At 41.2% G+C, this 27,972-nt stretch overlaps 1 protein-coding gene across 7 annotated transcripts in view; it reads left to right on the plus strand.

Moving 5' to 3' along the window:
- Nucleotides 1–17,976, plus strand: part of ttll7 (tubulin tyrosine ligase-like family, member 7) — a 67,471-nt gene extending 49,495 nt beyond the window's left edge. For 2 of the 7 annotated variants that reach the window (XM_067514051.1, XM_067514050.1), the window contains exons 16-23: nucleotides 1,065–1,360; nucleotides 2,813–2,947; nucleotides 5,765–5,845; nucleotides 8,084–8,244; nucleotides 10,384–10,557; nucleotides 11,842–11,948; nucleotides 15,334–15,437; nucleotides 16,151–17,975. In XM_067514051.1, coding sequence (XP_067370152.1) covers nucleotides 1,065–1,360; nucleotides 2,813–2,947; nucleotides 5,765–5,845; nucleotides 8,084–8,244; nucleotides 10,384–10,557; nucleotides 11,842–11,948; nucleotides 15,334–15,404 — 1,025 coding nt within the window. In that variant the 3' untranslated portion in view covers nucleotides 15,405–15,437; nucleotides 16,151–17,975. Of the gene's footprint in view, nucleotides 1–1,064; nucleotides 1,361–2,812; nucleotides 2,948–5,764; nucleotides 5,846–8,083; nucleotides 8,245–10,383; nucleotides 10,558–11,841; nucleotides 11,949–15,333; nucleotides 15,438–16,150 lie in introns of all 7 variants that reach the window. The other 5 variants (XM_067514053.1, XM_067514052.1, XM_067514056.1 and 2 more) reach the window with 5 other exon arrangements.
- The last annotated feature ends 9,996 nt before the right edge of the window (nucleotides 17,977–27,972 follow it).

The following is a 27,972-nucleotide window of genomic DNA, read 5'->3' on the forward strand; positions in this document are numbered from 1 at the left end:
TGTAGTGGATAACAAAAAGCCCCCTTTTATTGTTTACCTTGAAAACACCTTGAGTTTATGCTTAGATATTCCCTGTTTTCCAGTGCAAGTGATAAGTGTCAAGCAATCCTGCAAATTCACAAAAGTCGTATACATCAACTCACTTTCAGCTCTAAGAAGTGAGGAAGAGGACATCTTTCACAGTGGTTTATGTGCTGACCTTGGAAAGAAAAAAAAATTCTCTGGTTGCATTGTGTTCCACCAGTTTCTACTGCACACTAGAAGACTCTTGCATGATCTCATTACATTTGTCACAATATATAGAGACAAAGTCATGAAAAAGCCTAACTTATGGACCAAGTATTTGTGTATGTATTTGAGTGTGTACGTGTTCATGTGCAGAAAGAGACAACAACCTTGCCAAGCCCTACTTCATACCAAGCCACCAAAGGGCTGCTAGGACTAAGCCCCATAATGCTGTCATTTGGCAATGGCAAAACCTCAGAAGGGTCGGCAGCGACACACACACATATATAATCACTTGTGTGCACACTTGACAGACAGACACACTGTAGGAATAAAAAGTACACGCTAATACACTGGCTGGTAGACAAGCTGGAGGAGTTTCAAGGGTGATAGAGAGTGTCAGTGTGTTTTCAGTTCCATCTCCTGTGTGTGTGTGTGTGTGTGTGTGTGTGTGTGTGTGTGTGTGTGTGTGTGTGTGTGTGTGTGTGTGTGTGTGTGTGTGTGTGTGTGTCTGAGACAGACAGAAAGAGAGATAGAAAGAGAGAGAGAAGCTCCTTAATCCATCCCCAAAGCAGACAAGACCACTGCTTAGTTTCTGGTTTCGACTACACATCTTGTGGTCATTAATAACACACACACACACTGGGCCACTGGGCCAGTGTGCCAGAGTACGGCTGTGGGAATTTTAATGCCACGATTCATCTCCATAGCCACCCGGCAACAGATGGAATGCAGAGAGTAGAGCTTGACAGTGACTGGAGGATGTGGGAAGAAAAGAAATTGAAGTGTGACAGTGAGTCAGTTTTCATCTCCACTCCCTCTCTTCTGTTTCTTCATAGGTCGCATACACTGGAAACCTCCAATAAAGTCACTCAAAACCAACCCCGCACCCTCTGTTTCACCCACGCTTTCTGGACCAATCAGGCGCTCCATCTCGTGTCCTCGCTCCATCGCTTCCCTCTCATCGCCCAGTGAGGTGCGAGCTTTGTCTACCAGGCCTTCTCCTATAGTTCCCATGGCCACTCCCCTTGTCAGGCCAAGCTCCGCCACGCTACGCTCCCACTCACTGAGCCGCAGCGGCTCCACCCACCGTGTGCCTCACAGCAACAGCCTGGGGACCATCCACTCCAACATAGTAAGATACTACACACACACACACAAAGTGAAGGTTTACCTCTTTACAGTTCAGAATGTGTGAGATAAGTTGTCAGTCACAGTCAAAGTATACTACATTCCTTTTTAAACAGACAAGCTGTTATTTTGCTCAATGCAGTAATTCTCTGCTGATCCACTACTCCAGTTAGGTTTAAGGAAAACAATCAAGTATTCAGTATCTCATTGAAATCTGACGCACAAAGTTACTTGTTCTGTCATCATAGCTTATGTTTTCCCTGGCGTTTCTCTTCTGGTGGCATATATTGTATCCAGGCTCAATAAGAATCTCCTAAGCAGTTCCCTTCAATAATGTACAGTAGCCCACAATAATCTTCTATTATGTTGCCATCTGTTGCTTTCCAACTGCCTCCTCTGTTTAACCTTTGGATACAGTGGAATGAATTATAATGGAGAAGAATGCTTTTTAACATTGAAAATAAACTAAGAGGGAAAATTCTAGAACAAAAAAGTAGTGCATTGGCTATTTGCTTGTGTACCAACTAGTTTCTATTTTCCTGCACATTTTAGTTCAATGTGGGAATTACAAATTGAGGATAACTTCATATTCATTTGGGAAATTTCATTGCATTGCTGTGACAATGGAAAAATGGTAATTTGTTTTTTTTACACATACACGCTGTGTGTACTGTTCTCCGCTCACTGCTATGTAAATAATGATCCACTCAAATCAACGGCTTTCGGCTTGTCCCTTCAGGGGCCGCCACAGCAGAATGTGTTCCGCACGTTGATTTGGCATGAGTCAACGGCATGAGATCCACCAGATTACACCAGATGCCCTTCCTGCCGCAACACTGCCATTTTGTCTGGGCAGTATAAACCCCACTGCACCTGGTGGGGTGGGGTTAAAACCCACGGCCTTCTGCATCCCCAATGCTGCACCACTGAGACACCAGGCCCCATTAACAAAGAAAAATGCCTGCTCATAAATGTCAAATTCAGTCCCTCTAATAATTAGAGTAATAACTGAAACACATAAAATGCAATAATATCTTGTAACATGTAATATAAAACCATGTTTGGACATGTTATCACATACTTTATATTCCTACTGTAGGTGGAAGTGATTGACATCTGAATCTTTGCTACATAAACTGGGGCTGATAAGAGGTCTTCTGACAGACAATTTAAATCTTAAATTTGTTATTTTCTTAAATTATTTTTTTTATCAATAAATAAAATTGTAAAAAAATAATGTAAGTAGTTAATAATGTATAAGTGTTTAATAATTAAATGAAGCCTTTTGACTCTTCCCTTTCTTCCATGTCTGTTAATAGTATACTATTAATACAGTATGAGCGTGATTTAAATGTTAGATGACACATTTGTTTTCAATAAAACATAAGAATAATATGTATGGTATCTGTATAGTAAATGGGTTGAACAAACAGTTTATGCTTTTGTTTACATTTAGGGTGATCCACTAATAAACCTGAGAAGTAAGGAGCAGGAGGCAGAGCTGGTGCGTCAAACTCTGGCTGCACTCTCCGCCATGAGGATCCGATTTCCAGGCAAAACTGAGGAAGAGGCTGAAGCTGTGCTTGATGAGGTTGACGCATTATTTTTATTGTATTTGTGTATTACCTTACAAATTATTTTTATTTTATTTGTGTATTCCCTTACACATTTTCTCTCTAACAAATTACACATATTTAGAAATAGAATTAAGTAAAAGAGTAAAAGTAAAAAATATAGAAAGAAAATAAATAAACAAGGATGGAGAATAGCAGGAAACATTGAGTCCAGGTCCACTTTATTCCCAAAGCCACCTCTGTAGCCAGGTGCGTTCACTCTAGAGCCTAACTGAAAGTGACGTCCTTGCATCCCTTTACAATAGCCTCTTTGCTTTGGCCTGGCTTCCATTGTCTTTCAAACAAGCCCAGTGGCAACCTGGCAGTCAGTTTGCATCTCTGCCATTATCCCCCCTGAACATTTGGTAGCATGCTACCCAAGAATCAAATATTGGCTGCTTTTTCTATGGTCTTTTAAATATTTTAAAAGGTTAACGTGATATAACTGATATAACTACTTTTACAACAACTAATATATTCCATTGGTGACAGTGTAGAATGGGCAGGTTTTATAAATGTTTATCTACTTCATGGAAAATAAAGAAAATGACAATAAAATAATCTGCATTAAAATAAACCTCCATTACGGCCATCGCTGTCCTAAGAAACCAGCTGTTCACCAGCAGCACTACTCCTGTGGTGCTGAAAAAATAGCAGCCGGCCAGACTTTACTAGTCTTCATCAGGCTGACTGCTTACAAAAATATTTCCAAAATGTTCTGTTAACAGGTCTACATATGAAAAAATATCTTCACACTGCCAATGCTTTTCCGTGAGTCTTGCCAAGGGTCATTGATGGCGCTTCTCCATATTAAGGTTATGAAGCTGATCTCTTAGTTACATAATGTATCTTAAACTACAAAAAGTCAAAATTGTAGACTAACTTTCATTTATGCGTTTTAGTACCTATAGTTATAGTTATATTGTATAGCTTTCTAGTCTTCTTAAATACTAATTTAACTTTAGTTTAGCTATGTTTCGAATAGTGACCATCAAATCAAATTTAGTATTATTATTATTTTTTTATAAACTGAAAAAACATTCAAGACTGTTGTAATATTACTAATACTTATGTATTTGTTAAATGTTTTTTTGCCAGCAAGTGTTTAATTAAAGTTGAATTAGGGCAAGCCCGCAAATGACCCAGATGTGTGTGCATGACATCTGGGTGGGTCTCGGTGTTGAGAGACAATTACCACTACACCTGTACTTTTAACAAACCCTAATGAGTGCACCATGGAAACGCAGATGAGCAGCTGCACCTGTACTGTTCACTCTTTTTCTCAGGAGAAAAGGAGTGTTCAGTTGGCTTAAAAACAGTCATTGGCACCTTATGCTTTCCTTGAGTTAAAGTTGAGGTCTAATTGGGCTAATAATGTGTTTATATCAGAGTAATTGCCTCTTTTGTCTTTCACTCAAAACCTGCTTTTTTGTCACAGTTGCGACCATTGGAGGGTGAAATGTATCAAGTGGGTTTTGTTGTGCTTTAATTGAGGGTAGTTTTTGTGTGTATAAAACAAATGTGACAAATGAGCATGCAGCTCATTCCAATAGGTTCACAAGGTTTATGTTGGGAAAACTAAACAAACAAACAAGCAACTTTCTGGAAAGTGAACAAAAATGTTACTGTATACCTTGGCCCTGTATCTGTGAATCCTTGTAGACTGTTGTGTGTGAGTGTGAGAGAGTACACATATAGTTTACACTGGAGCTTCCCAATGGGAGCACTGTTTGCAGGGGATCTAGCATGCTACGTGAGAGGTTTATGTGCACCAGTGGGGAGATGTAGACTAAGTCAACAAGAGCAACAACAACAGAGCCTGTAGACACACAGTGATGTTGGCACTAGGAGCAAGTGCATGGGGATATCCAGCACATCTTTTGAGCGTAACAACTTATGCTCTAGGGATTTTTGACACACCTCCAAACATAGCATTTCCCCTGTAAAAATGATTGATCACAATTTGATTTTCCCATAAAACCTGTTTCTGCTGCATTTTCTGTAAATTCACCAGTGAGATACCACATACAATATAAGCATTTTCAATTATGGTTTGGCTTTGATTACAACAAGAAAGACAAGGAAAACAAAACAGCTAAGTGATATGTTACAGCAAACAATCTCTAGCATCTTACAGTATCTCTTACATCCTGTATTGTTTAATGGTAAATGTCACATGCCAAATATTACACAAGCATTGCAGCTCTATCCCTGGCTCTGTCATATTCAAACTTGTAACTTTTCTATAAACAAGACTACAGTATGTTTGAAAGCAAACAAGAAACTATATCACATTACATTAACAGATAGATGAACACATCAGTCCCTGGGCTGAGGCATGAAAGAAAGTCTGCCAGGATGACTGCATGTGCTCTAGATTTAAACCTTATGTTCTTCCTCCATTTCTGACACATTCTTAAAGTTATGAAATAGTAAAAGAAAAGTACTTCAACTCCTGTAGCATGGCACACTCAAACTTAGCAGTGACAAGTTGTTACAGAGCAACATGAAGTGCACAGAACACCTCTTCAGAATATGTTTCACCAAAGCCTGTTGCACATTGTTATTGTCTTTGGCAGCAACTGAACAGAACAATACAATGACTGTAAGACTACTGTGGTAACCCTAAGTGACAGGGGATTTCTGGGAATTTCTAGAGATGCGGTAATTTGTAAGAGGACTGTAACTTGTTTCTAACCTCATTTTGATTACGATTCTACATCTAAAAAATGGTGATCTCTAATAAGATTTTTGCACGTTTGAAAGATTTCATCACGATGACACTTTTTCCTCAGATCCTCGACAACTGGAAATACCATAAACCAAAGGTGGCCTCCTATTGGCTAGTGAAGCTGGACTCAACAAAACAACGGAAGGTGAGTTCTTACCTCCAGTCTCTTCCCACTAGAGAAGTGGAAGATGGTTAGACTTACCCAGAGTTGGCACTGACAGCATCTAATAAGGAGGATACACAATGGAATCATAGCTCTCTTTGTTAGTGAAGCTTTGAACAGCTGCAGGTCTGCTTTGCCAAGATACTCACAAGAATTGAAAGGCATATTGACTATAGGAATACAAAGTCAGGACTTTCCTATTTTTTTTGCTTTCCTATTGAGATGTTGGATGGTATAATCTCACAATGAAGCAATACTGTTCATGCTGTCTATATAGGGGCTGATAGAAATTCCTGAAATGTCATTCCCGCACCTGTCTCCTCTTCTAACTAATAACCAATTTTCTAGTGTCATACAGTAAGCAAGGCTGGGCCTCCTGACCCAGACTGTGTGTCACCAAAATGAACTACACAGACCAAGTAATGGATGGAAGGTCAAGAGATAACATCTAAAATAACCAAGTTACTTGCAGGAATGAAGTAACATAATTTAAGAGATTAACACAAATTATACAAAATAACACAACCATGATAATATAATAAGTCTTATATATATTATTGAATAAATGTTTGAAGAGGCTTGATCAAGGGGGATTTGTTTTTCTCTTTAAATCAGTGTTGTCTTGACTTTATTATGTAAAGTGCCTCAAGATGATTTTTGTTGTGAATTGCTGCAATGTAAATTAAACTGAATTGAATTAACTGCAGATGGAAAATGTTAAGTTAAAGTATTGGCGGTTTAAAAACAACTTAAGAAGAAAAGGTGTGATGCAGAGCAGAGGTACTTCATTACAGTAGTAATTATTAGCAGTCAAAGATAATTATACATTTTTTATATACTAATTCTCAAAGTCGTAAAATTTGGCCACATTTATTTTCTGACAACTATAAATTGCCTTTCTCTGTACCTGCTGCCACACAATCTATCGAGTCACCCTGTAGGGAATGGATGTACAATGTAAAAACCAGTGAACATGACAAAATGTCACTGCTCTAGCGGTAACTGTTCCTTTGAATGCTTTTAAAAAAGTTTTAAAAACACAAGTATAATCTCCAAACATCAGGGAAAAGATGAAAAAATAAGACAGGCATGACGATCATTACTATATTCGACAGTGAGAGGTAGAGACACCAAATAGAATGTAAACAAAACAGAAGAGGGGACAAGACGTGAAATGGCATTCAGTAGGCGTGTCAGTAATGATGTGATCTCTCAGCCACTGCGTTCTGCACAACTGTGCTCAGCTGTGTTGTGGGCTGTGGCGGCGCGAGCTGATGTTTTATTTGGAGTGGAGCAGCCTAATGAGCAGCAGGCAGAGGTCAGGAATGTAGCGCTCACCGCTCTGCCATCTGATTACCATACTAGAACATATCTGTGTGTGTGTTTACTCATCTTATCAGTTTGTCTGAGTGTGTGTGGATCTCACTCGCCTCATATTGCTGTAGGGAAATCTTGCCTTTTCGCATCGAAAACACACAAACACACTGTCAGACGGGCACGTCAGTAATGAGGAGCGAGGAATCAAAGTCAAAAAAGCCACAGCGCTGCACTCTGAGCAGGGTGAAAAGAGAAAGAAAAGGGCAGGAAGAGAAGCTGGTGAGGTGGGGAGGGATAGGAAAGCAAAGAGTGGAAGATGGAAGGATGGCACAGGTGTCTTCAGACCGCCTGGGATCTTCTGACACCTTCTCTCTAAGACTGACGTTGGTGCAGCAATTAGTCCTCTTTCCCATGCTTTCCACTGTCTCTCCCAGCACTTTTTGCCCTTCCTCTGCCTGTGCCACTGCCGCCCACTCACCCACAAACACACACACACCTTATGTCTGTACATGCTTTATCATGAATGCAGAGGTAACCCTGCTCAAATCCTCACTATACAGTATGTGTCTAAAGTCTGATTTGTACTTTTCAGGATGTTTATATATAAAGTATGTGTGTGTTTGTATTCTTATGTGTGCATGTACCTGTCTGCATTTATTAATACAAATGTAAGCCTGTTCTTTATTACAGAGTGAATCCCTTAGCCTTGTGATTGCTAATTTGTTTTAGATAAGATAAAAAAAGAAATTGCAGTCGAACAAATGCCAACTCACGCATATTAATTAAAAAAACTACCACCCTTTGTCTTGCAGCCCTAATTTCCCTCATTATCACATCCTTGATTTAAACCTCTGACGCTCTGACTGACTTTCTTATCTTTCTCTTACTTTTTCCATCACTCAGGTGTTGGATATTGTACGTACAAATGTACGCTCAGCACTGCAGCGGATCTGGAGAGAGCCAGATGTGGAGAGCCTCCACCTCTGCCGGCTCTTTAATCGTGTTTTCAACCGACTGCTCTGGAGTCATGGACAGGGCCTGTGGAACTGCTTCTCCAACACTGGGTAGGCCAGTTTGGGCCTGACATGGGATAAGTTGTGCAAAACTGGCAAGATATACTTCTGATCAATTTGGTCGTCACACAATTGTGGAATGCGGGGATTTTTAGATGCTCCCTCATTTCCAAATTATTGTATGATGCATTTTTTGTTTACAAGAAACCATCAAATTCAGAAAACTGAAAGACAAATCTACTGTAAACACATATTAAAGTAATATTTATAGTTTACAGTAATCATTTAAAGTAATTAATGACTTAAATCAAGAAACATTTCCCTCAGTATCACAAGAATCAAAACTGCACTAAAAACAATTCTTTAGAATCCACACAAACGTGATCAAACTGCAGGCCAATTACCGCTCTATTCATTCACTTTTTTATCTGCATAACTACAAGTTCATGCACCACGCAATCTTTCCACATCTTTAGGCCCAGTATTCATCAAAGTACCAGTTTCAGTGACAGCAGGGACAATTTGCCATTTTTATTCAGAATGACTGGGAAGGCAACGTCAACTGAATGACATACAGCAAAATGAGTGACAGACCAACCCTGCTGCACTTTTCTGAAAGCTCTTGGGGTTGCAAGAAAAATGTTGCTTGGTGGAGACAGGGTGCAAATTAAGGTCACATATTTGAGGTGTTAATCAGAGCTTTTTCACAGGTGGTAGCAAAAAAATAAGAGGGGATGGATGTAAGCAGGAAGAAGGTGAATGAAGGCCTTGGTTCCTTTACTTTGGTTTGTTATCTGATACTTTTGATATCTGATAGTGAGTTTTTATGTGGTTTCTCCTTTTTCTTTTTTGATGCGACACAAAGTGGCTTCCTACAGAAGGAGTCACTGCAGTGACAGCCCATTTGATCATACCTGTACAGAAACTCCAAAACAGCACACAACACAGACATACAGTACAAAACTGTACTGTTTCTTATCAGTGGTTCACACCGACTTTGTTAAACATATCTTTTGTTTCCATCAAAGGCAGACACGCATATAGAAACAGCAAGACATCTTTCAAATGCATCAGGTTGGTTTCCACACATTTATTTCTTCAAACACATACATTAGCGCCCTCACACAGACCCCTATATACAACCCTGACAGCTGCTGTGCTGGTGGCTTTTCATCTTGCCTGTGATAAAGGTCTGACCTTCTCGTCTCCATATTCTTTACAGTTCAGTTGTTCAGTGGCTGTGTTTCCCTCGCCACAGAGGGCTCAGAGGGTGTAACTGAAGTCGCTGCCCACAGCTCTCTATTTTCCTCCTCCCTTCTTTCTTGGCAGTTGTAATTGAGGGAGAGTGAGGAAGAAGTGAGTGGATGATAAAGATACAATGGGAAAAGTGAAAATGAGACATGTAAAAGCCGTAAAGAAAAGATTGGGTGAAGCGGTAAAAGTCCAAGAGGATTAGGCTAGGCTAGCCTCAGCTACCCAGCATGCTGCTCCCCATGTAGCCTTTGTCTCATTTTAACCTACGCTGGATCATCCAGCTAGCTTGCTAGCCTATCATCTGGCCCCTCCCCGCAGGCAGGCTGTGGCCCCAACATGGATGAACACAACAGGGGGTATGTCACGCGGCGACAGTGAAGAGGTGCACATCGAAAAGCACACTTCAAATCCGGGTGTACCTCCCCAACCCCCAACTTCTGTCTCTTGTTTGATATTTTATCTAAGGGACTTAACAATCAAACGGCCTAGCAGCTATTGTGGGCCATGAATTCAACAGGCTTTGAAAACGACTTAGAGGAACAGAATGGAAACACACACAGTTCTAAACCCTTTCAAAGGAAGCACCCCCCACCTCCCAAGGAGTGAAAAGGGGTAGACATCAAACAAACCCCCGGGGTTGTGTGTCTCAGTTGTTGAAGCTCTCTCACAGTCAGGGGTATGTCCGGGGTTGTAAAGAGGGTTAACTGTACTTGGATTTGTTTCACTCTTTCTCTCTGTGTGTCTGTTTGTCTTCCTGTATGGTTATGTGCAAGAATGTGTTCACAAATGTATAAACATATCAGATGAACAGTGAAAGGTCACACATTACATTTTGATTAATGTAGGGTTATGCTAATTCATTACTTCTTACTGTATTTAATTTGATCTTTGTGTGTGTGTACTCCTTTTATCTCTGACATTGTGTGTGCTCCCCAGCTCATCGTGGGAGACCATCTTCAGTAAGAGCAGTGAGGTGGTGTCACCGCAGGAGCTACAGTGCTGCCGCCGGTTGGTCCAGCTGTGCCGAGACTGCCTGTTGGTCGTCTACAAGTTTGTCTCAGAGTCCCGTGGCTCTTTGACCGGACTCAGCCCAGAATGGGATGACACTAGGTGAGAAGGGCACCCAAGCTTGTGATGTCCTCCTGCTGAGTTCTGTATTTTTGAAAGATTCTTGTAGCATTCCTGCTGCAATAGATAGTTCATTATACAGTCGGGTGGCTGGAAAAGATCCAGTGGTCTTGTGGGTCCTAGATTAAAACAGATTCCTTGTGGGTAACTTTATTTCTAGAAAGAGAACCAATCTAAATACCTGAAAGCAAAAGTAAACAAAATGTGAAAGCAAATCCTTGAGAGTGACAAGAATGGACTATGGACAAAAATGTGCGTCCTTAGACCCATTCTGTAAAAAGATTGTGGTTCCACTGATTGATATTTACTGTAGGTTCAAATGGCAACAGGGTAAAATTGAGTTTCTTAAAGGGGTATAAACTAAAGAGATGCTTAGAAATAAACTTTGTTACATGCCCCCCAGAAATCACAGAAAAAAACTGAATTAAGAAACTGAATGAATAAACACACTCACACAGACAAGAAATATTTGATTTGAAATTTCAACAGCTATCATCATTAAAACTCTCAGGAAGCATCTCCTCTCTCTCCTGCATGGAGCCTTTAAGCCATCATCTTCATCACATAACCCCAATTAAATAAACAAACAAAAATCAGCTTCATTCTATTTTTAAGGTTGATCCCTGCAGGAGACAGCAGCTCAGGTTTGGAGTGAGTGAACTTTTAAAGTACATATGCTTTGGGCTGGCACACAGGGAGGGGGGAGGGGAAGGAGAGGGAGTGAGAGAGAGGGAGTGCGCTGTTAACAGGAAATAATGGCCCACAGATTAGCGCTCAGGTTAGCCTGGGCCCCCCTGAGGCCTGCTTAATTCAATTAGAGCCCAGATGAGCCTGTGCAGCAAATGACCTTACGAGAGAGAGAGAGCTCCTTTTTTCCTGGGGCCTCGCTTTACATGATTCATAACTCTTGCGCATATTTTAACAGGCTATCACTTTGTGCCTACAGTATAAAAACCTCAGCTGTTTAAAAAAAAACAGCGTGTAGGATTTGTGTACAATTGTAGAGCTTTAATATTTTGACTAATCTCACATCAATGCTATTTGATTGTTTTAGCTTGACTGGGTGTGTTTTGAGGATCAATTCAACAATCTTGAGAACCTAAAGATATAGGGAACAATTGTAATTGGATTAAATATCAAAAGCATGCAAAAATGATACACTAGCATGTCAATATATTTGCAGTAGGTATCCTTGAGAGTCCATTTAAGCATGCATTGGTGTGTCTCTCCTTATTTTTCTGTGTCTATATATGTCTGTGTAAAAAGCTTGCCATTTGCTGCTGGACCAGCCTCTTCTAATGGCTCTACCCCTGCTGCTGTTGCTGCTGCTTCTTCTTCCTCCTCTTCCTCCGTCTCTTCGCCCCTCAACGCAGGTCTTTGCTTGGTTTAGTTCTGCTAAACCCTCCCATCTTCTAGCACCAGCTCAAATCACTGCTTTCTGCTGCTCCTACCACCTCACCTCACAGCTGTAACAAAGGCCTGATCCTAGCCGACCACTGATGGTTACTTTGGCTGCACAGCCAACAGTCTTAGCACAGTCTCCTCTCCTTTTCCTCTCTAACATTCAAATATGTGGAATTGGGAATAATTTATAATGACATATATGCTTACTATGGCATTTTGATTGTGTGAAGCCCAAAATTGTAAATGTAAGCAAAAGAAGGAAGGCAGGAGAGGAGACCATATTACGACTGTTTGGAACACTGTTTGTCAACACTGCAACCATTTGGCAGGCTTCCTGTACATCACCAGCTAATCATCGTGCTGCCACATGATAAACTATACCTTTCACAAGATGCTTTTATCAAGAGCATCTTAACCCTGAGTGCATTTTCAGAATGAGTGGCCTTAGTAGGAACTGAGCACCACACCTGCACCGCATCAGTGCAATGATGAATCTAAGAACTGCTTTCTTTTTGTCAGAAGATAGAAAAAGACTCCGCTTGTATCGTGTGGTTTCACATCTCTCCATCAGGCATGCAGAGAACAGTGGCATCCTGTCGCCACTTCAGATAGCTGAGAAGTAATTAGGTTTGTTTTCTCACTGACGCCTAAAATGTGAGGGTAAATGACAATATAAGCATTTGCATGAACATGTCATGTGACTGTTACATAACAGCTGATCCGTCCTTCCTTAGTGACTCAAGAGCAAATGTTAAGGTTCACATTTTTTAAACTGTCTCAAAACAGTATTCCCATGCACGTATATGTATGTTTCAGTGTCAAAGCAATAGCTTCCCATTACTTTCAGTTTAAGTGATGGGAAGACCAAAGTTTTTGTTTCTTAAAAAAATAGTTATTTAAAGAATCATGACATTTTCTACTAAAACCATTAACTTTAGGAAGGTTCCACCTTATATGTGTATCTCACACTGCTTTACAAGCTGAACTCCGTGTGGATTTTGTTCCCTCTCGTCACAGTACAATTCCATTAATGAGGAACCTCTTAACAGCCAGTTTAGTCACAAGTAAGAAATAGTGCAACCAAAAACCATGTGAGTACTGTTCTAGAAATCAGGCATGAAAATGTGAACCTTTTCTTTAAATGTGAATATTTTAAAAAAGAATTACTAATAACAATACTAACAATATTTTTATTTCTTTTTATAATGCGACATAACTAGGAAATACGGAAACATTAAACACCAAAGAATGAGTTGGTTAAGAACTATAAGCTATACTGAAACACCAGTTACCGAACAACAACAACTAGGGACACAACAGTTACTAACAATAACGATGTTTCTTAAAGACTGTAAGGGTTAAGTAGATAAGAATTCTTATTAAACCTTACCAGTTTGTTTTGCTAGAGCCCTACAGTCAGACTCCTTTGTATAACATTGAAATCTAGGATCACATAAGCAGGTGAATTCGGCTCCAAGTCCAAAATCACTGAACAGTTTTTTGTGCATGTACAGGATACACACATACATAACACATACACTTGAACAGCTCTTGGCAACCTTTGACACACGTCAAAGTGGCTCTGTTAGCCTGAGACTTTGGGGTCTCCATTGTTGACCACACCTGCCCGCTCTCATTCAAGCATCCTTCCTGTGCCTAGTGCCCGATCAGGTGTGTCAACATCCTCATGGGTCTTAGAAACGTCCTTCAACCTGTGTGGGTAGATGAGAGGAAGTAGCCAAATAGCTTCACTAATGACTTTCTTGTTAAGCCTGAAATTACTGTCACTACCCAAAGACAATTTCCCCATGATGACAAAAGTTTCAGATTCTGTTAACTTTCATCTGTTTGAAAAGTGTGGCAGTAATTAGGGTTAATTGGGGTGTTGAGCTGAATGTGGGCTGCAGATAACCTTCAAGCCTCTTTGTACCTCTTGGTTTATGATTGCGTCAGCTATCAAGGCAGTCGTCCCCTCCATCCTTACTCATGGTATGTCATTTTTCCTGGCCTCCTCTTAATTCACTGTGGCAGTTGCATCTCAATGGAGGATTTAGTATCAGCATGGCAGGCCTGTCAGTAGGAACAGAGGTAGTTTGTAGCTTTGCATGTACAAATGAAGCCGTAGAGTGGCTTTCAGACTCCCTGTCAACAATTGGAAAGCACAAGTGCCTGAACAGGCCTCTCTCTGGCTTCCAAGGCGTGTTGTTGCCAAGACCGTCTTCATGATCTAAAGGGTGAGGAACCTGGAAGATGCCGAGTAAGGGCTCAATTAAATATAGAATGAAGAGCCAGCTGGATGAGTAGAACCACCCCAACCCCCGCTCTTTGCCACTACCCCATCATGAGGGTTTCTATAAGCAGAATATTCTCAAAGTGAATAGCAGAGGAGAACAAACACTCAGCTCCAGTAAATGTTTTTTATTTGATTTTCTGTTTAGGCACTTTTAGGCGTCACCACAGAAAGGTGACACAAAATCATTGTAAAAATCCATAAGTGCTACGTAGCAGCAGTGCACGTGAAAGGGAAAAGCGAAGCACACCCTGCCCCCCTCTTTGGGGTTTAAGTGGAGGAGTTTACGAAGTGCCGGACTGAGCCCTTGTTCACAGAGTCCAGTCACAGAAGAACAAGATGTGCTGGAGGGATACCTACGGCCCATTTGAAGCTGTTTCAAGGACACTCTTGTTGGACTAAATGAAGTTAATTTGATTCTTTCCTAACTCTCCTGGGTCTGGGGCTGTGTTGAAGCGGAAGCCCTCAGCGACATGCTTTTTTCCCCCTCTTTCTGGTCGACTTTAGAAGAAGCTGCTCGGCTAATTTGTCCAAGAGCCATTTCACAGAGAAAGAGCTGTCAGAGAAAAAGTGTGATATCGCTGCACCAGCTTTAAAGAAGATATTATTTCTTCACTCTGTAATACTCAGCCCCAGCGGCTCCCTTTTGATTATATTGTCACATCTTAAATGATTCTACAGAGACTATTTCTTTTGGCTACTGTAGCCATTAAACTAAATGAATATTACATGTACTTTATTAGCCAAAGATCTTTGCCGTGGATGTGGCGATACAATCACATAATGTATATCACAATAGATAAGTGTGCTGCAAAAGTCCCTTAATGTCAGGTCATTCTTCTGCCTGATTTTTCTCGAGGAGATCAAACTACCACTGTCTCATGCCTTCTGAACAGTACTCCAACATTTGCATAACCTTCAGTTAACCTTGTTCAGGATATGATCATCCCATCTGACATTGTTCTGAAAACCATATCTGACTCATTCCCAGTATCTAAGGAAAACGGGAGCAGGGTTCAACCCCTCCTGACTCTATCTCAACCTGACACTGGTCTCATTCTCAGGTACTGGAACGCTGTTAGCAGGAGCTGCCTCACTGCTCTGTCTCGGTGGAAGGTGTCATAGAAAGTCTTAGAAAGGTACTGACGTCTATGCCTCGGAATGATAGGTGAGGATGTTCTGTTCATGATACCAGAAATTCGGTTTAAAAAAAAGAAAAAAGAAGCATCTGTCAATATTAAATTTATAATCTACTATGAGCAGATACATAAATACTACATAGAATGTAATTAAACAGGACTGTAACTGATAGCACTATGCACATATGACATTTCAGATTTGATAAATTTTACAAAATTAGAGCTGCAACAAATATTGGAGAAAGTTCTATGATACAGTAATACAGCACATAATAGTGCATAATAGCGTTTTGGACTAGTTTTAGACAAAATAAGACTGTCTATCACCTTCTTCATGGGGAATAATAAGACTTTTTTTTTTTACTATTTTCTGAGATTTTATAAACAAAGTGATCAGTTGATTATTCAATTCAAAAATGCCAAAAACCAAAAAAAGAAAAGAAAAAAAAAACACTCCAGATCACATCTCACAGTTCTTCTTTTTCCCTTTCTTTGTTCACATTTTCAAGGGGAGGGTGAGGTCAATATCTTCAGATAATCAGGCCATTATTAAAGTTGAAATATGGAAATGGAGATGGCTAAAAATGGTAGAATCAATATATGAAAAATGGGTGATATTTGGTCTCAGTTATGAGTACTAATTCACCCTGACCTCTAAATTGTGACCTGTGCATATCTAATCCTCTCATTATATTCATCCTTCCCTCAAATCCTCCATCCCTTGCTCCTGTCCATCTTCCAGGTATCTGCTGCCAGTGACCTCCCAGTTCATCTTGAAGTGGCCTTCGTCCAGCTTTGGCCACATCTCCTCGGCCATGCCACGCTCCCGGAGCCTTTTTGCCGCCAGGATGGGCCACTTCTGAGGTCACCGTGGCAACTTTGGCTCCTGACACCTTGCCTTTTGACCCTCTCCTCTGGATCTCACCCAGCCAAACTCTGATCTCAGCAATCCTGGTATGGATCTGATTTTGGGGCAGCTCTGAACACCGGATGGAACGTCACCCTTGGCCAAATGCTCTTGTGGAAGATAAACAAAGAAAGGCCAGATGAGTTGGGATTGCTAAAGGGCCTATTCAGATTATTAGAGTTTGGCCCTGCTCAGACCAGCAAACCACCAGTACCCTTGGTCCCTCCTTTTATCCCCAGTAACGCCAGACAATGGTTTAACGGTTCGATTCTCAATGTAATTGCTGTATAATACCTACTCACTGTACAGTTACAAGTCATGGTACTGTAAAAGGAAAAAATAACAAACACTAAACAATGCAATGATTATTTATTTATGTACTTATTTATTTTGTAAGGTATTCCATTAATGCAGTGAATGCTGTTACACATGTGGAATGATATCAAAAAAACTATTTCTTGTTTGAGAAAATGGATGTAAAAGAACAAAAAGCGTATTTTTTCTGGCTGTATAATGAATTACTTTGTTTCGATATTTAGAATCTAAATTATTTTGAAACTTATCAGAAGCTTTATGTTTATAAATGTTTTAACAGTCACTTTATGTTCTAATCTTTGCTGTTCAGAGTTACATTAGAGATGGTGCCCAGAGAACTCAAAATGCTTAACTTTTGAATGCTAATGCTTCATGTTTTACATGTGTGATGTTAAGTGCAGCATTATTAAGTAACCCAATGTTTAGATCGCCATTGTAGTAAAGATAAGCCTCTTTGCCTCTTAGAGAATGAGCTGACTTTGATGCCACAGTATGACGCGCCAAACTTAAGTCTCAAAGAGCACCCAGTTGCTAATTTATGCACATTGCTGTTTGTCACAGAAAGAGAATGTGGGTGCACATTGCAGTAGATTTTGCATGCTTAGATTTTGATCCCTCACCCAGATGTAGATGTTAGACAGATGAGCTGCGTTTGGAATATACTTGAAGTTTTGCATTGTCATTAATTATTATATCTTTGTATTGGCGACTCTCAGAAGAAGACACTTGTAGATTTACTGTCTCAATTAGAGATGTATTAGGGATAACAAGGATGTGTTGCATCGCTTAGACATTGTGCAGCACTTTGACTGACCAGGCTCAGCCCAAACGTACAGTACAGTAACAGCGGTGATTTGCGGGATGAGCAGCTACAGACTTCTTCCCCCCCCCACTATACTGTAGGTAGAAGTGCCAGTAATACCATAGGTGTGCCACTAATAAGCACATCTACTCTGTGTGTTCACTTTGTTTTTTTAAGGTTAATATGAAATTACTGTAGGACCTCAGTTAAAAACAGTATTAAATGTTGATAGGGAGAAATATGGTGTTGTATAGTTTACTTGGTTTTCAATGCTACCCAACCAGATGATGAAAGATGGTAGTTTGTCAAGAGACAGTACAGTGAACATTTTTATCCATTTTTACTTAATAAGTTGAGCAGCAATGATGTGCTATATTTGCAAATTGAATTTGCCCAAACACTGAACATCAAGTCTTATTGCCAAATATTTTTATTTTGCCTGATTTTATTTGTGTTATTTAAGACTGATACTTTTTCATTGGAAATACAGGATTTTTAATTTTACACAGCAATAAAAAGTCTAAACAAACATATTTCATCCTTTTGTTAATTTGAAAAGAAATTTGAAACCAGTGGTATATTATATATATTGTGCAATGTCTAATATTGTATTGTAATATTGTAATATAATATGTGTGTGTGTGTGTGTGTACATATACCTTGTTCTTCTGTTTGTCCACAACTACTGTGTCAGGTTGGTTGGTCATTACCAGTTTGTCCGTCTGTATCTGGAAGTCCCACAGGATCTTCAGCTGCATCATTCTCAACCACCTTTTGTAATCGCGACCCATTCTGTATTTGGGGCTTCCAGCCTGTTCTCCGCACAGATGTTTCTGCACACTGTGCCAGCCACTTGGTTGTAGCGTTGCATGTTTGCCCTGCCTGCTAGCATCTTGCACCCTTGTCTCAGGGTATCTTTGCAGAGCCTGCCTAATATGGCTGACTCCAGCCTCTATTGATCTTGTTACAGTGCTGCCAGAATTAGTGCCTCTCTGCTGTCTTTCAGTCCAGCTTTGTCCATCACACTGGGGCATCTTCCTGATGTATTCATGGATCTTGGTTGTTTCATCCTGGATAGTGGCTCTGACGCTTACTAATCCTCCTTCCTTCCATTTAGTCTACAGTCTCAGGATGCTGGATTTGGGATGAAACCCTCTATGCATTATAAGGAGCTTCCTTGTCTTGATGTCAGTGACTCCAGTGACTGCTTTACCTTACAGTTGCTGGTGCTTTGCTCCTCTGGTGTTGCTACCAGTTCCTTTCTGGGCTCTGCTCATGTATTGATCCATGTGCCTGCTCATCGTAGCCACTATGATGCCTGACAGGTGCTGTTGTGTAGAGGCAGGTTATTGGGTGTTAGTTGGATGGGACTGTTCCCTTCTAAGGGCCCTTCAGGAGCAGGATTGTGTGGCCTTCAGTCAACCATTCAAGGTTTCAGTTCCCATCCACTAGTAGCTTGTTCATTTGTACCGCCAGCCACCTATGGTGTTTAAGCTCTTACTTTGATCTTGTGGCTTGGAACCCAATCTCCAATTGTGGGGATGATGATGATATCTTCCATCTGACCTGTCGTCGTGACTCCTCCTTGCCATGCATTTGCTTTTGTCAATTTCTAGCTGTGATAGCAGGTATTTCTCGTGGATATTAGAACACTGAGCTAATAGTTGTTCAATCTTCAGAACATCTCATCAACCCATATTTTATTCACTAATTCAATTCAATTCAACTTTATTTATATAGCGCCAATTCACAACAAAGTCATCTCAGGGCACTTTACAGAATAAAGTCAAGATTATAAAGATATATAAAGAGAACCCAACAATTCCCCCTGGAGCAAGCCATAGGCAACAGTGGAGAGGAAAAACTCCCTTTAACGGAAGAAACCTCCAGCAGAACCAGGCTCAGGGTAGACGGCCATCTGCCTCGACCGGTTGGGGGGAGTGGAAAGGGGAGAGAGAAAAGAACAGAGCAACAAAAAGCAATAACAAAACATCGGGCAGATTGGTAGGACCAGTAGCTGCACGCTGGAAGACACACAGCTTCAAAGCCGGGGAACACCTGCAGAAAGGGACAGAGAGAGGGGGACAGAGGAGGACAAAGACAACTACGGGAGAGAACACACAGAGTTAATGACATACAGTGGTGAGAATTGCGGGGTGAGAGGAGAGGAGAGATGGTCAAGAGGAGGAAAGGAGCTCAGTGCATTGGGGGGTGGGTCCCCCAGCAGTCTAAGCCTATGGCAGCATAACTATAACTAACTATATGCTTTATTAAAGAGGAAGGTTTTAAGCTTAGACTTAAAAGTAGAGAGGGTGTCTGCTTCATAAACATAAACAACACACCAGATTCTGAAACTGAGAAATTGTAACTTTTCATGGAAATTATTAGCTCATTTTGAATATGATGGAAGTAACACATCTAAAAAAGTTGGAACAGGTTGATGTTTACAATTGTGTAGCATCCCCTCTTATTTTTAACAACTGTCAGTAAACATCAGGGAAGTGAGGAGACCAGTTGCTGGAGTTTTAGGAGAGGAATGTTGTCTGATGCAGGTTTCTAGCTGCTCAACAGTCCTGGGCCTTTGTTGCCGGACTCTTCATTTTATGATGCACCAAATGTTTTCTATTTGAGAAAGGTCTGGACTGCAGGCTTTTGAACTGTCCGCTGATAACAAGCTGGATGGTCCCTCTCCTCTTTACTTCGCAGGACACAATGTCCATGCTTTCCAAAAACAACTTCACATTTTGATTCATCTGACCACAGAACAGTTTTCCATTTTGCTTCAGACCATTTTAAATTAGCTTTGGCGCAGAGAACACGGTGGTGTTTCTGGATCATGATCTCATATGGCTTCTTTTTTGCATGATACTGCTTTAACTTACATTTGTAGACCACATGATGAACTGTGTTCACAGACAGTTCCTAAGCCCATGCAGTGACGTCAAGTAGAGAATCGTGCCTGTTTCATGTCCATCTGAGGGCCAAAACATCACATGCATCCAGTTTTGACCTTTGGCCTTCGCACAGAGATTCCTCCTGATTCTCTGAATCTTTTGATGATATTATATACTGTAGATGATGGGATCTTCAAAGTCTTCAATGACACCATTTGTCTCAGATTGGTGAACCTCTGCCCATCTTTACATTGAAGAGGCCCTCAATCCAATTCAACTTTTATTTATTTATATAGCGCCAATACACAACAAAGTCATCTCAAGGCACTGAGTAAAGTCAAGACTATAAAGATATATCAAGAAAACCTAACAAATCCCCCTTGAGCAAGGGGGATTTGGCAACAGTGGAGAGGAAAACTCCCTTTAACGGAAGAAACCTCCAGCAGAGTCAGGCTCAGGGTGGACGGCCATCTGCCTCGACCGGTTGGGGTGAGTGGACGGTGGAGAGGGAAAAGAAAAGAGCAACAAAAAGCAACAACAGAACATCGGGCAGGTTGGTAGGACCAGTAGCTGTACACTAGAAAACACACAGCTCCAAAGCCGGGGACACCTGTAGAAAGGAACAGAGAGTGGGAGACAGAGAAGGACAAAAACAACTAAGGGAGAAAGAAGACACAACATTGATGCCATACGGTGGTAAAAAATAAATGTGGGGTGAGAGGAGAAGAGAGAGGGACGAGAGAAGGAAAGAAGCTCAGTGCATCGGGGGGAGGCAGTCTAAGCCTATAGCAGCATGACTATAACTAACTATAAGCTTTATCAAAGAGGAAGGTTTTAAGCCTAGACCTAAAAGTAGAGAGGATGTCTGCTTCCCGAATCTGAACTTGGGAGCTGGTTCTACAGGTGGCCTCCTATTTTACCTTTGGAAATTCTGGGAACCACAAGTAGGCCTGCATTCTGAGATAGAAGTGGTCTACTGGGATGATATGGTGCTCTGAGGTCTCTATATACGATGTAGCCTGACTGTTTAGAGCTTTATATGTAAGAAGCAGGGTTTTTAATTTTATTCTTGATTTTATGGGAAGCCAATGGAGAGAAGCTAGTGAAGGTGAAATATGATCTCTCTTGCTAAAGTTACTGATCTGTTGCCAATAACCTAATTAGTTGTTAAATGCTCCTCTATTTGTTATTTTTATTTGCAGCAATTACTTTTCCAGCCTTTTGTTGTTGCTCTTCTAACTTTGAGATGCTTTGCTGCCATCAAATTCAAAATGAGCTAATATTTTACATAAAATTGTAAAATGTCTCAGTTTCAACATCTGATATGTTGTTTATGCTCTGCCCAGCAAAAAGAAATAATTCACCTGTAATGGCAGCATGCGGTCCAGATTCTTCTCATCTCTCTCTCCCTCCCCCTTTTTCTGTCAGTAGCAAAGTTTCAGGCTGTGACCTTGATGCTCTCAGGCCTCCGCCTTGGCCGGGGCCTCTGCATCGGGACAAGAGCAGATACTGACAGCCTAGTGCTCCAACCCAGGCGTGCTGTCCAAAAACATTCTCCCCTAGCAACGGGGGTGCACTGTTCTATCCTGACCTTTCCACTCGTCACTTCCCTCATTCCCATCCAAACAATTGCGCTATCCTTTTCTCCTCTACCTGTGCGTGGTCTAGGGAGCTTTACAGCCAGTGTCCAGTCTTTTTTTTTTTTAAACCAACACCCAGATGACCCAGTTTCAGGGCCCTAAGCCGACCTCTCTGGCTCGTAGAGTAAAAAGCCGACTGGGACTGGGAGCTGTTTAAGAGGTGTATGGTTCAGATGAGATAAGGAAGTGCTCACACACACACACACACACACACACACACACACACACACACACACACAGTCACACACACACACACACACACACAAACACACTTGTGCAATACACAGATGGCCTAGCTTCAAAAATCTGCTTTTTTGCTCTTAATCCACAATTTCAAATGACATGGAGGGAAAAGAGCAGTGTGATTTGGTCTGTAATTATGACTGTGAGTGAGGTGTCCAGAGGCACGGCTGCCCTCCTTTTCCCTCCTACTGAAGCTTTAAAAGTGGTGCCTGTAGTGGTTTGTGTGCTTTCAAATCACAAAAGTGACCTTTCTTATCAGACCAATATTGCCTGTGTACAGCCTGTGAATAAAATGTGTGTGTGAATTATGTATCCCTCGTACCCACTGTGTGTGTGTAATGGCAGCATGTACCATGTTGTGTGTGTGTTTGTGTGTAGTATGTTCACATATGTTCGCTGGTGTGTTTTATTAGTTTTTCCGGCCTCACACCTGCTTCCGTGTCCAGATATTTGTGTGTTTGATGTCTATTCTCAAAGGGACACATTCAGTGACACCCGCTGCAATGCATTATCTGTGGCGCCTTGTTTACGACATCTTTGCTCTCAGCAGGGGTCCTGCCTGTAAGTGACACATAAACAAACAGATAAACACATGCACACTGAGAAGCCTGAAAGGTCTTCACTCAGCTTGTCCCGGCGGCTCAAGTTATTTACTTCACATGGTATGCTGTTTCTGCAACACTGGCATTTTCCAAGCATAGTCTTTAATATATTTTACTAATAAGTCAAATATCACACAGGGTATAAAATGATTAAAATGTAACATAAGGTTGTTGTTTGTTCCTTTTCTCACTTGGTGAGCATATTTGATTTTAAATAATACAGTACAAGGTTCCTCCCAGGAAATTTAGCGAGTTAACTGTTGCTGTTTTCCTTCACTTTTAACAGATAAACACTTTGTTGTTTGTTGTTTTTTCTTTATTCCTCATATTTTCTACAACGTGGATTAATACTGAAGTCATTGAAGCTACAAAGAAACATTGATAGGTGTGTTGCTAAAAGGACTTTTTTCACCTTCTAAATGTGGCTGAGACAGTCAGGTGTGCTGTGCTGAAGTAGTGTTGGTACATTGTAAATAACTGTTGTAGTAATCTGAGTAATGTAGAAATAATTATAAAGATTACTATTTGAATCAGTGGTGAATGAATTAACTTTGGGTTACAGTGTACAACATTTTTCACATATTTCTATCTTAATGAGGACAGGTGTGGCGGACACCTGCCACGGCAAGAACAGTATTGGCAGCGGTGCAAACATATTGTCTTCTAAAAGAGATTTAAATGAGGCTCACACTTCTGACCGATCAGAGAAGAGCAACAATTTTTGCTGGATTAGTATGTTTGGTACCAGTCTTATTTATTGTAATTTGGTAGCTATGACTACCTGAAGAACTGTTCAGCGCCTGGTGCAGAGTAATGAGCTAAGTGAAGCTGTTGATGTGAGTGGAAGCGCTGGGCAATGCAAAGAGGACTGTATCTTTAAACCCCTCCCCCCGCCACACACACGCGCAGTCATATCTTTAAACCAGTGACCTTCTACCTATAAACCCACTTCACTAAACTTTATGGACCTGTCGACCCTGATTTGGTTTACCTGTACACACAGCTGCTGAATCACACTGCACTGCACCACTTCCAAATGTTAACCTTGGTTTCAACACTCAAGGAGTCTACTGTACTTTCTTCCAGCCACAGGGGGTTGTAGATGAGCACAGTTCTGCATATGGCCATCATTCACAGCCCCGGGCTCCCCCTGAGTGTGTGTCTTGAGTGTGTGTAACAAATGGAGCCGAGCAGTAAAGGTATTAATGTGAGGGAACGAGCCCTGTGGTGGAAGTACAGCAGGAAGTCACTTTCTCTCCCATCTGGCCCTTAACAAGATGGAGAGGAACAGGCAGGTGTGAGCGGTGGTCTGCACCTCCACTGGCTGGATTAGCACTTCTGATGGGAGAGAAGAGAGGAGGACGATCTTTGGCGTAGGCTGTCATTCTCTCTCCATCTCTCTCCTTCCTCGTACATCTCCTTGCCTCCTCTGTGATCACTGCTCTCTGCCCTGACTGCAGCGAGACCGAGAGGGAAGACTCAAAATGAGAATAAATGAGGTGTGGGGAAGGTATTTCGTGTTTGTGTGCACGTGTGCGTGTGTGTCTTTGTGTGCATGTACCTGCCTTCTACTGTGTTCAGATCTCTTCCTCTGCTGCAGTGTCTAGCTGTGGAGCCAAAAGATCGTCCAGGGACTCTTCATCCACTTGCTGCTGGGCGCCCCAGGGGATGGATTGAGCCTTGCAGGCTGGGATATTATCAATACAGCGCCTCCAGGCAGCCTGGGAGACAGGAGACTGAGCCACTGACTCACTCTGCCTATTAGTCGACTGCTGAGCATCAGCGTTAGGGGGAACAGCTGGTTTGACTGGAGCCTCTGCCAACTAGGTCTCCATCTTTGCCTCATCCTTAGCTGTTCAAAGTCTGCCTCAGTCTCTCTTTTCAACTTGTTTGTTTCCCTTTTCTTCAACTTCCAATTTACTGTCCCTCCCCTGGCCCTGCTCCTTCTCTCACAGATCTCTTCGTAATCTTCACATCATTATTTTGCTCTATTCTCCTTCATTCCCCTGCATTTCACGATGCCAAGGTACGCCTAAACTTGCCACGTGCTGCCCGCTCCCATAATTACATGTAACCTGCTCCTCTTAAGAGCTTTGTTCAATGGGGAATATTTTTTACGCCCGGTCAGTGCAACTCCCCTGTATACTAAATCTCCATCTCAATTTTCTTTCAGAGGTGTTTGATATTCCATTTGTGTAATGACGAGGCTGACCTTGTATTTGCATCTCTGAAAACTGCAAATATTTGAAACCATCCACATGCTGCACGAATGCCAAACTACTCAACGTGAGATTTTTATTTTACTTATTTATTTTTGTCTTTGTTTGATGGTAGACGGTGGAGAGGTTGACAAGAATGGGGAACACAGCGTATAAGATGCAACAAAGGTCCACTGCTAGGTGCAAATCAAAGATGTTGTGGTTATGCAGCAAGCACAGTACCAATCAGCTACCAGTGCGCTCTTCAGCAAGAGACATGGTTTTAGTGTGTACTACACATTTACTGTGCATCTATTAAATGTCTGTTCTTTGTAAAATACTAGGACAAAAAGTGTTAAAGTAAACCAATGACTATGCATATCTATGCAGGCCATAATATTGAAAATATGAATGCAATGTGGTAGATTGGTCACCACTCGCACCTCACAGCCAGGAGGTCCTGGATCAAAATGACCAGCCGTGTGTGGCCTTTCTTTGTGGAGCTTTTCCTCCCACAGTCCAAAGACATGGATGTTAGGTTATTGGGTGAATCTAAAATGTCCGTAGGTATAAATATGAATGTCAGCAGTTGTCTGTCCGTGTATGTCTCTGTGTTGGCGCTGAGATAGACTGGCAACCTGTCCAGGGTGAATCCCACCTCTTGCTCGATGGCAGCTGGGATAGGTGCCCGTTCCTCCCGCTACCCGGAAAAGCATAAGCATTTAAAGATAATAATGGATGGATGGAATGCATCTTGGATCACTCATACTGCCTCATTTTACACCTTTAGTCATAGTTTTACTTAACACTGCCGCCTAGTCAAATTCCAATCTTCACTTTAACCTTGATGATCCACAGAAACAGATCTCTGCTCATATATAGCTTCCACACATGGGAAAATGCCGAGAAATCTCGACAAAAAACACAGCTCAGTCTCTGGAGCCAGCAACCAATTTGACCCTCTCCCCAGTCAAATGGCCCGAACAGCCGAAACTTTGACCAAATGTTTTCAAAAATAAGAGGAATTTAAAAGCAGTGACTCTGTGAACCTCTCAAATCTGCAAGCCTTTCCTCTCATACATCAACAATCGCTTTTACTGTTCTGACTTCACTTCACATGTCTGTCTGTCTTTGTTACAACTACCAAGTTCCATTTTGCTCGAACCATTATCCTGCAACAAGAAGCTGGACCCAGGTCACAGTGTTAATGACCTCTTGTGTGATCCTTGGGTGTCAAGGTCCACTCTAGTAGAGTGAAGACAAACATGTCTGGTCTGGTAAATATCCCCAAGTGACTCACAAAAAGAGTTTTTCCTCCCCACAGCTCACAAACCCCAGAGTTTGATCCAAAAATCTCATATACAGTATAAATCTGCAGTCATGTCGTGTTCCTTACCTGTTAGTCCTATGTGTGTATGTGGGTGCTCACTATGTAATGTGTATTTAGGCAAATCAGTGTTTGTGTTTCATTGGCTGTTTGGTAGTTTTGCATGAAATCACTTTAGTAAATATAGCTGTTATCTTGCTGCCATTATGTCTCAGAAAGCCAGTCTTTAGAAGCTGACATTTTAAATATACGTATCCACAGGACCCACACCACTCAAGGTGCCTCAACCCTCTGTTTCCTTTTAGCGATGGTGAAACTCGTGGCAGCTGCTCAAAGTACTTCTGAAGTTAAGGTGGTACATCAAAGTAGCTTATGTAAATGGATGAATAAAAAACAAACTTTCTTTCAAATGTGAGGCTGACGTTAATTAGCCTATGTACTCAATGGGAGCAAATTGTTCTAGAGTATCTGCAGCTTTTCAGCAACTGAACAAGCTCAGTTTTCGATAATTAGCGGAGCATTCTCATAGCCTCTGAAACGGGAAAATAATTGGCTTCTCAGACTGCTAGTGTGTCTGCATCTCTCAGCTTGTGCAGCTTCATCCTTGAACCTGATGCCTTTTTCTGAGCTATGTTTCACCAGTGCTGACGGACTTTATCACCATGACAGATCCTCCAAGATCCGTGAATGCATACAACTTCCATACAATAATGTAGAACTCACCTATAATAACACACCTATATGTAACAGCCTTACAATGTCAATCACAAACTAACAATTTAGTTTTGTTTGTTTTAGGATTTATTTTCTAAAGCTTTGTACATTTAGTGAATAGTTTCACTTTGAGTATATCCACAGTATTTCATGCAACTTCTCTTTCTACCACTTTTCTTAAATAAATATTACTTTTTACTCTAATACCATTATTTGACAGCAATAGTTAAAAGATACTTAAATTAGAATTTAAATACTTATATGACATGTTGCATTTATATATTTATTAATATGCATTTATATATAATTAAATGGTAAATGGTCTGCACTTATATAGCGCTTTTCTACCTATTGGCACTTTACACTGCTTCTTATTCACCCATTCACACTCACAATCACACACACCGATGGGGGAGCTGCTATGCAGCTGGCCAACACTCACCGGGAGCAACTAAGTTGGGGTTCAGTGTCTTGCTCAAGGACACTTCGACATGTGACCGGAGGAGCCGGGGATTAAACCAGCAACTGTGAGATTGGTGGACGACCGCTCTACCTTCCTGCGCCACAGTCGCCCGACGATTAAAATAGCCAGAACCTAGTATACGGCCTATATGTATAATATATACACTCACTGTGCACATTCTTAGGTCTACTACTATCAATCTACTGCAATCCAACAGCAGCTCTGCCATGAATTCTGCTTTTACAATGTTTTCGTAAAGGTAATAATTCTACTCTCCGTTTATTATTGAAGTCACAGTGGGCAGTGGAGTTGTACTGGAGTGCATTATAATGTTTTAGCCACCTCATTTATTTACTTTTTTAAGTAGAATTATCACCTTTCTGACAGTTTCAACTAACAAACCTAATAGTGGACCGTGCGTGTATACAATGATTCATGAATATATTATAAAAATACACT

Source organism: Channa argus, chromosome 8 (assembly GCF_033026475.1).
Source record: "Channa argus isolate prfri chromosome 8, Channa argus male v1.0, whole genome shotgun sequence".
Classification (NCBI taxonomy): Eukaryota; Metazoa; Chordata; class Actinopteri; order Anabantiformes; family Channidae; genus Channa; species Channa argus.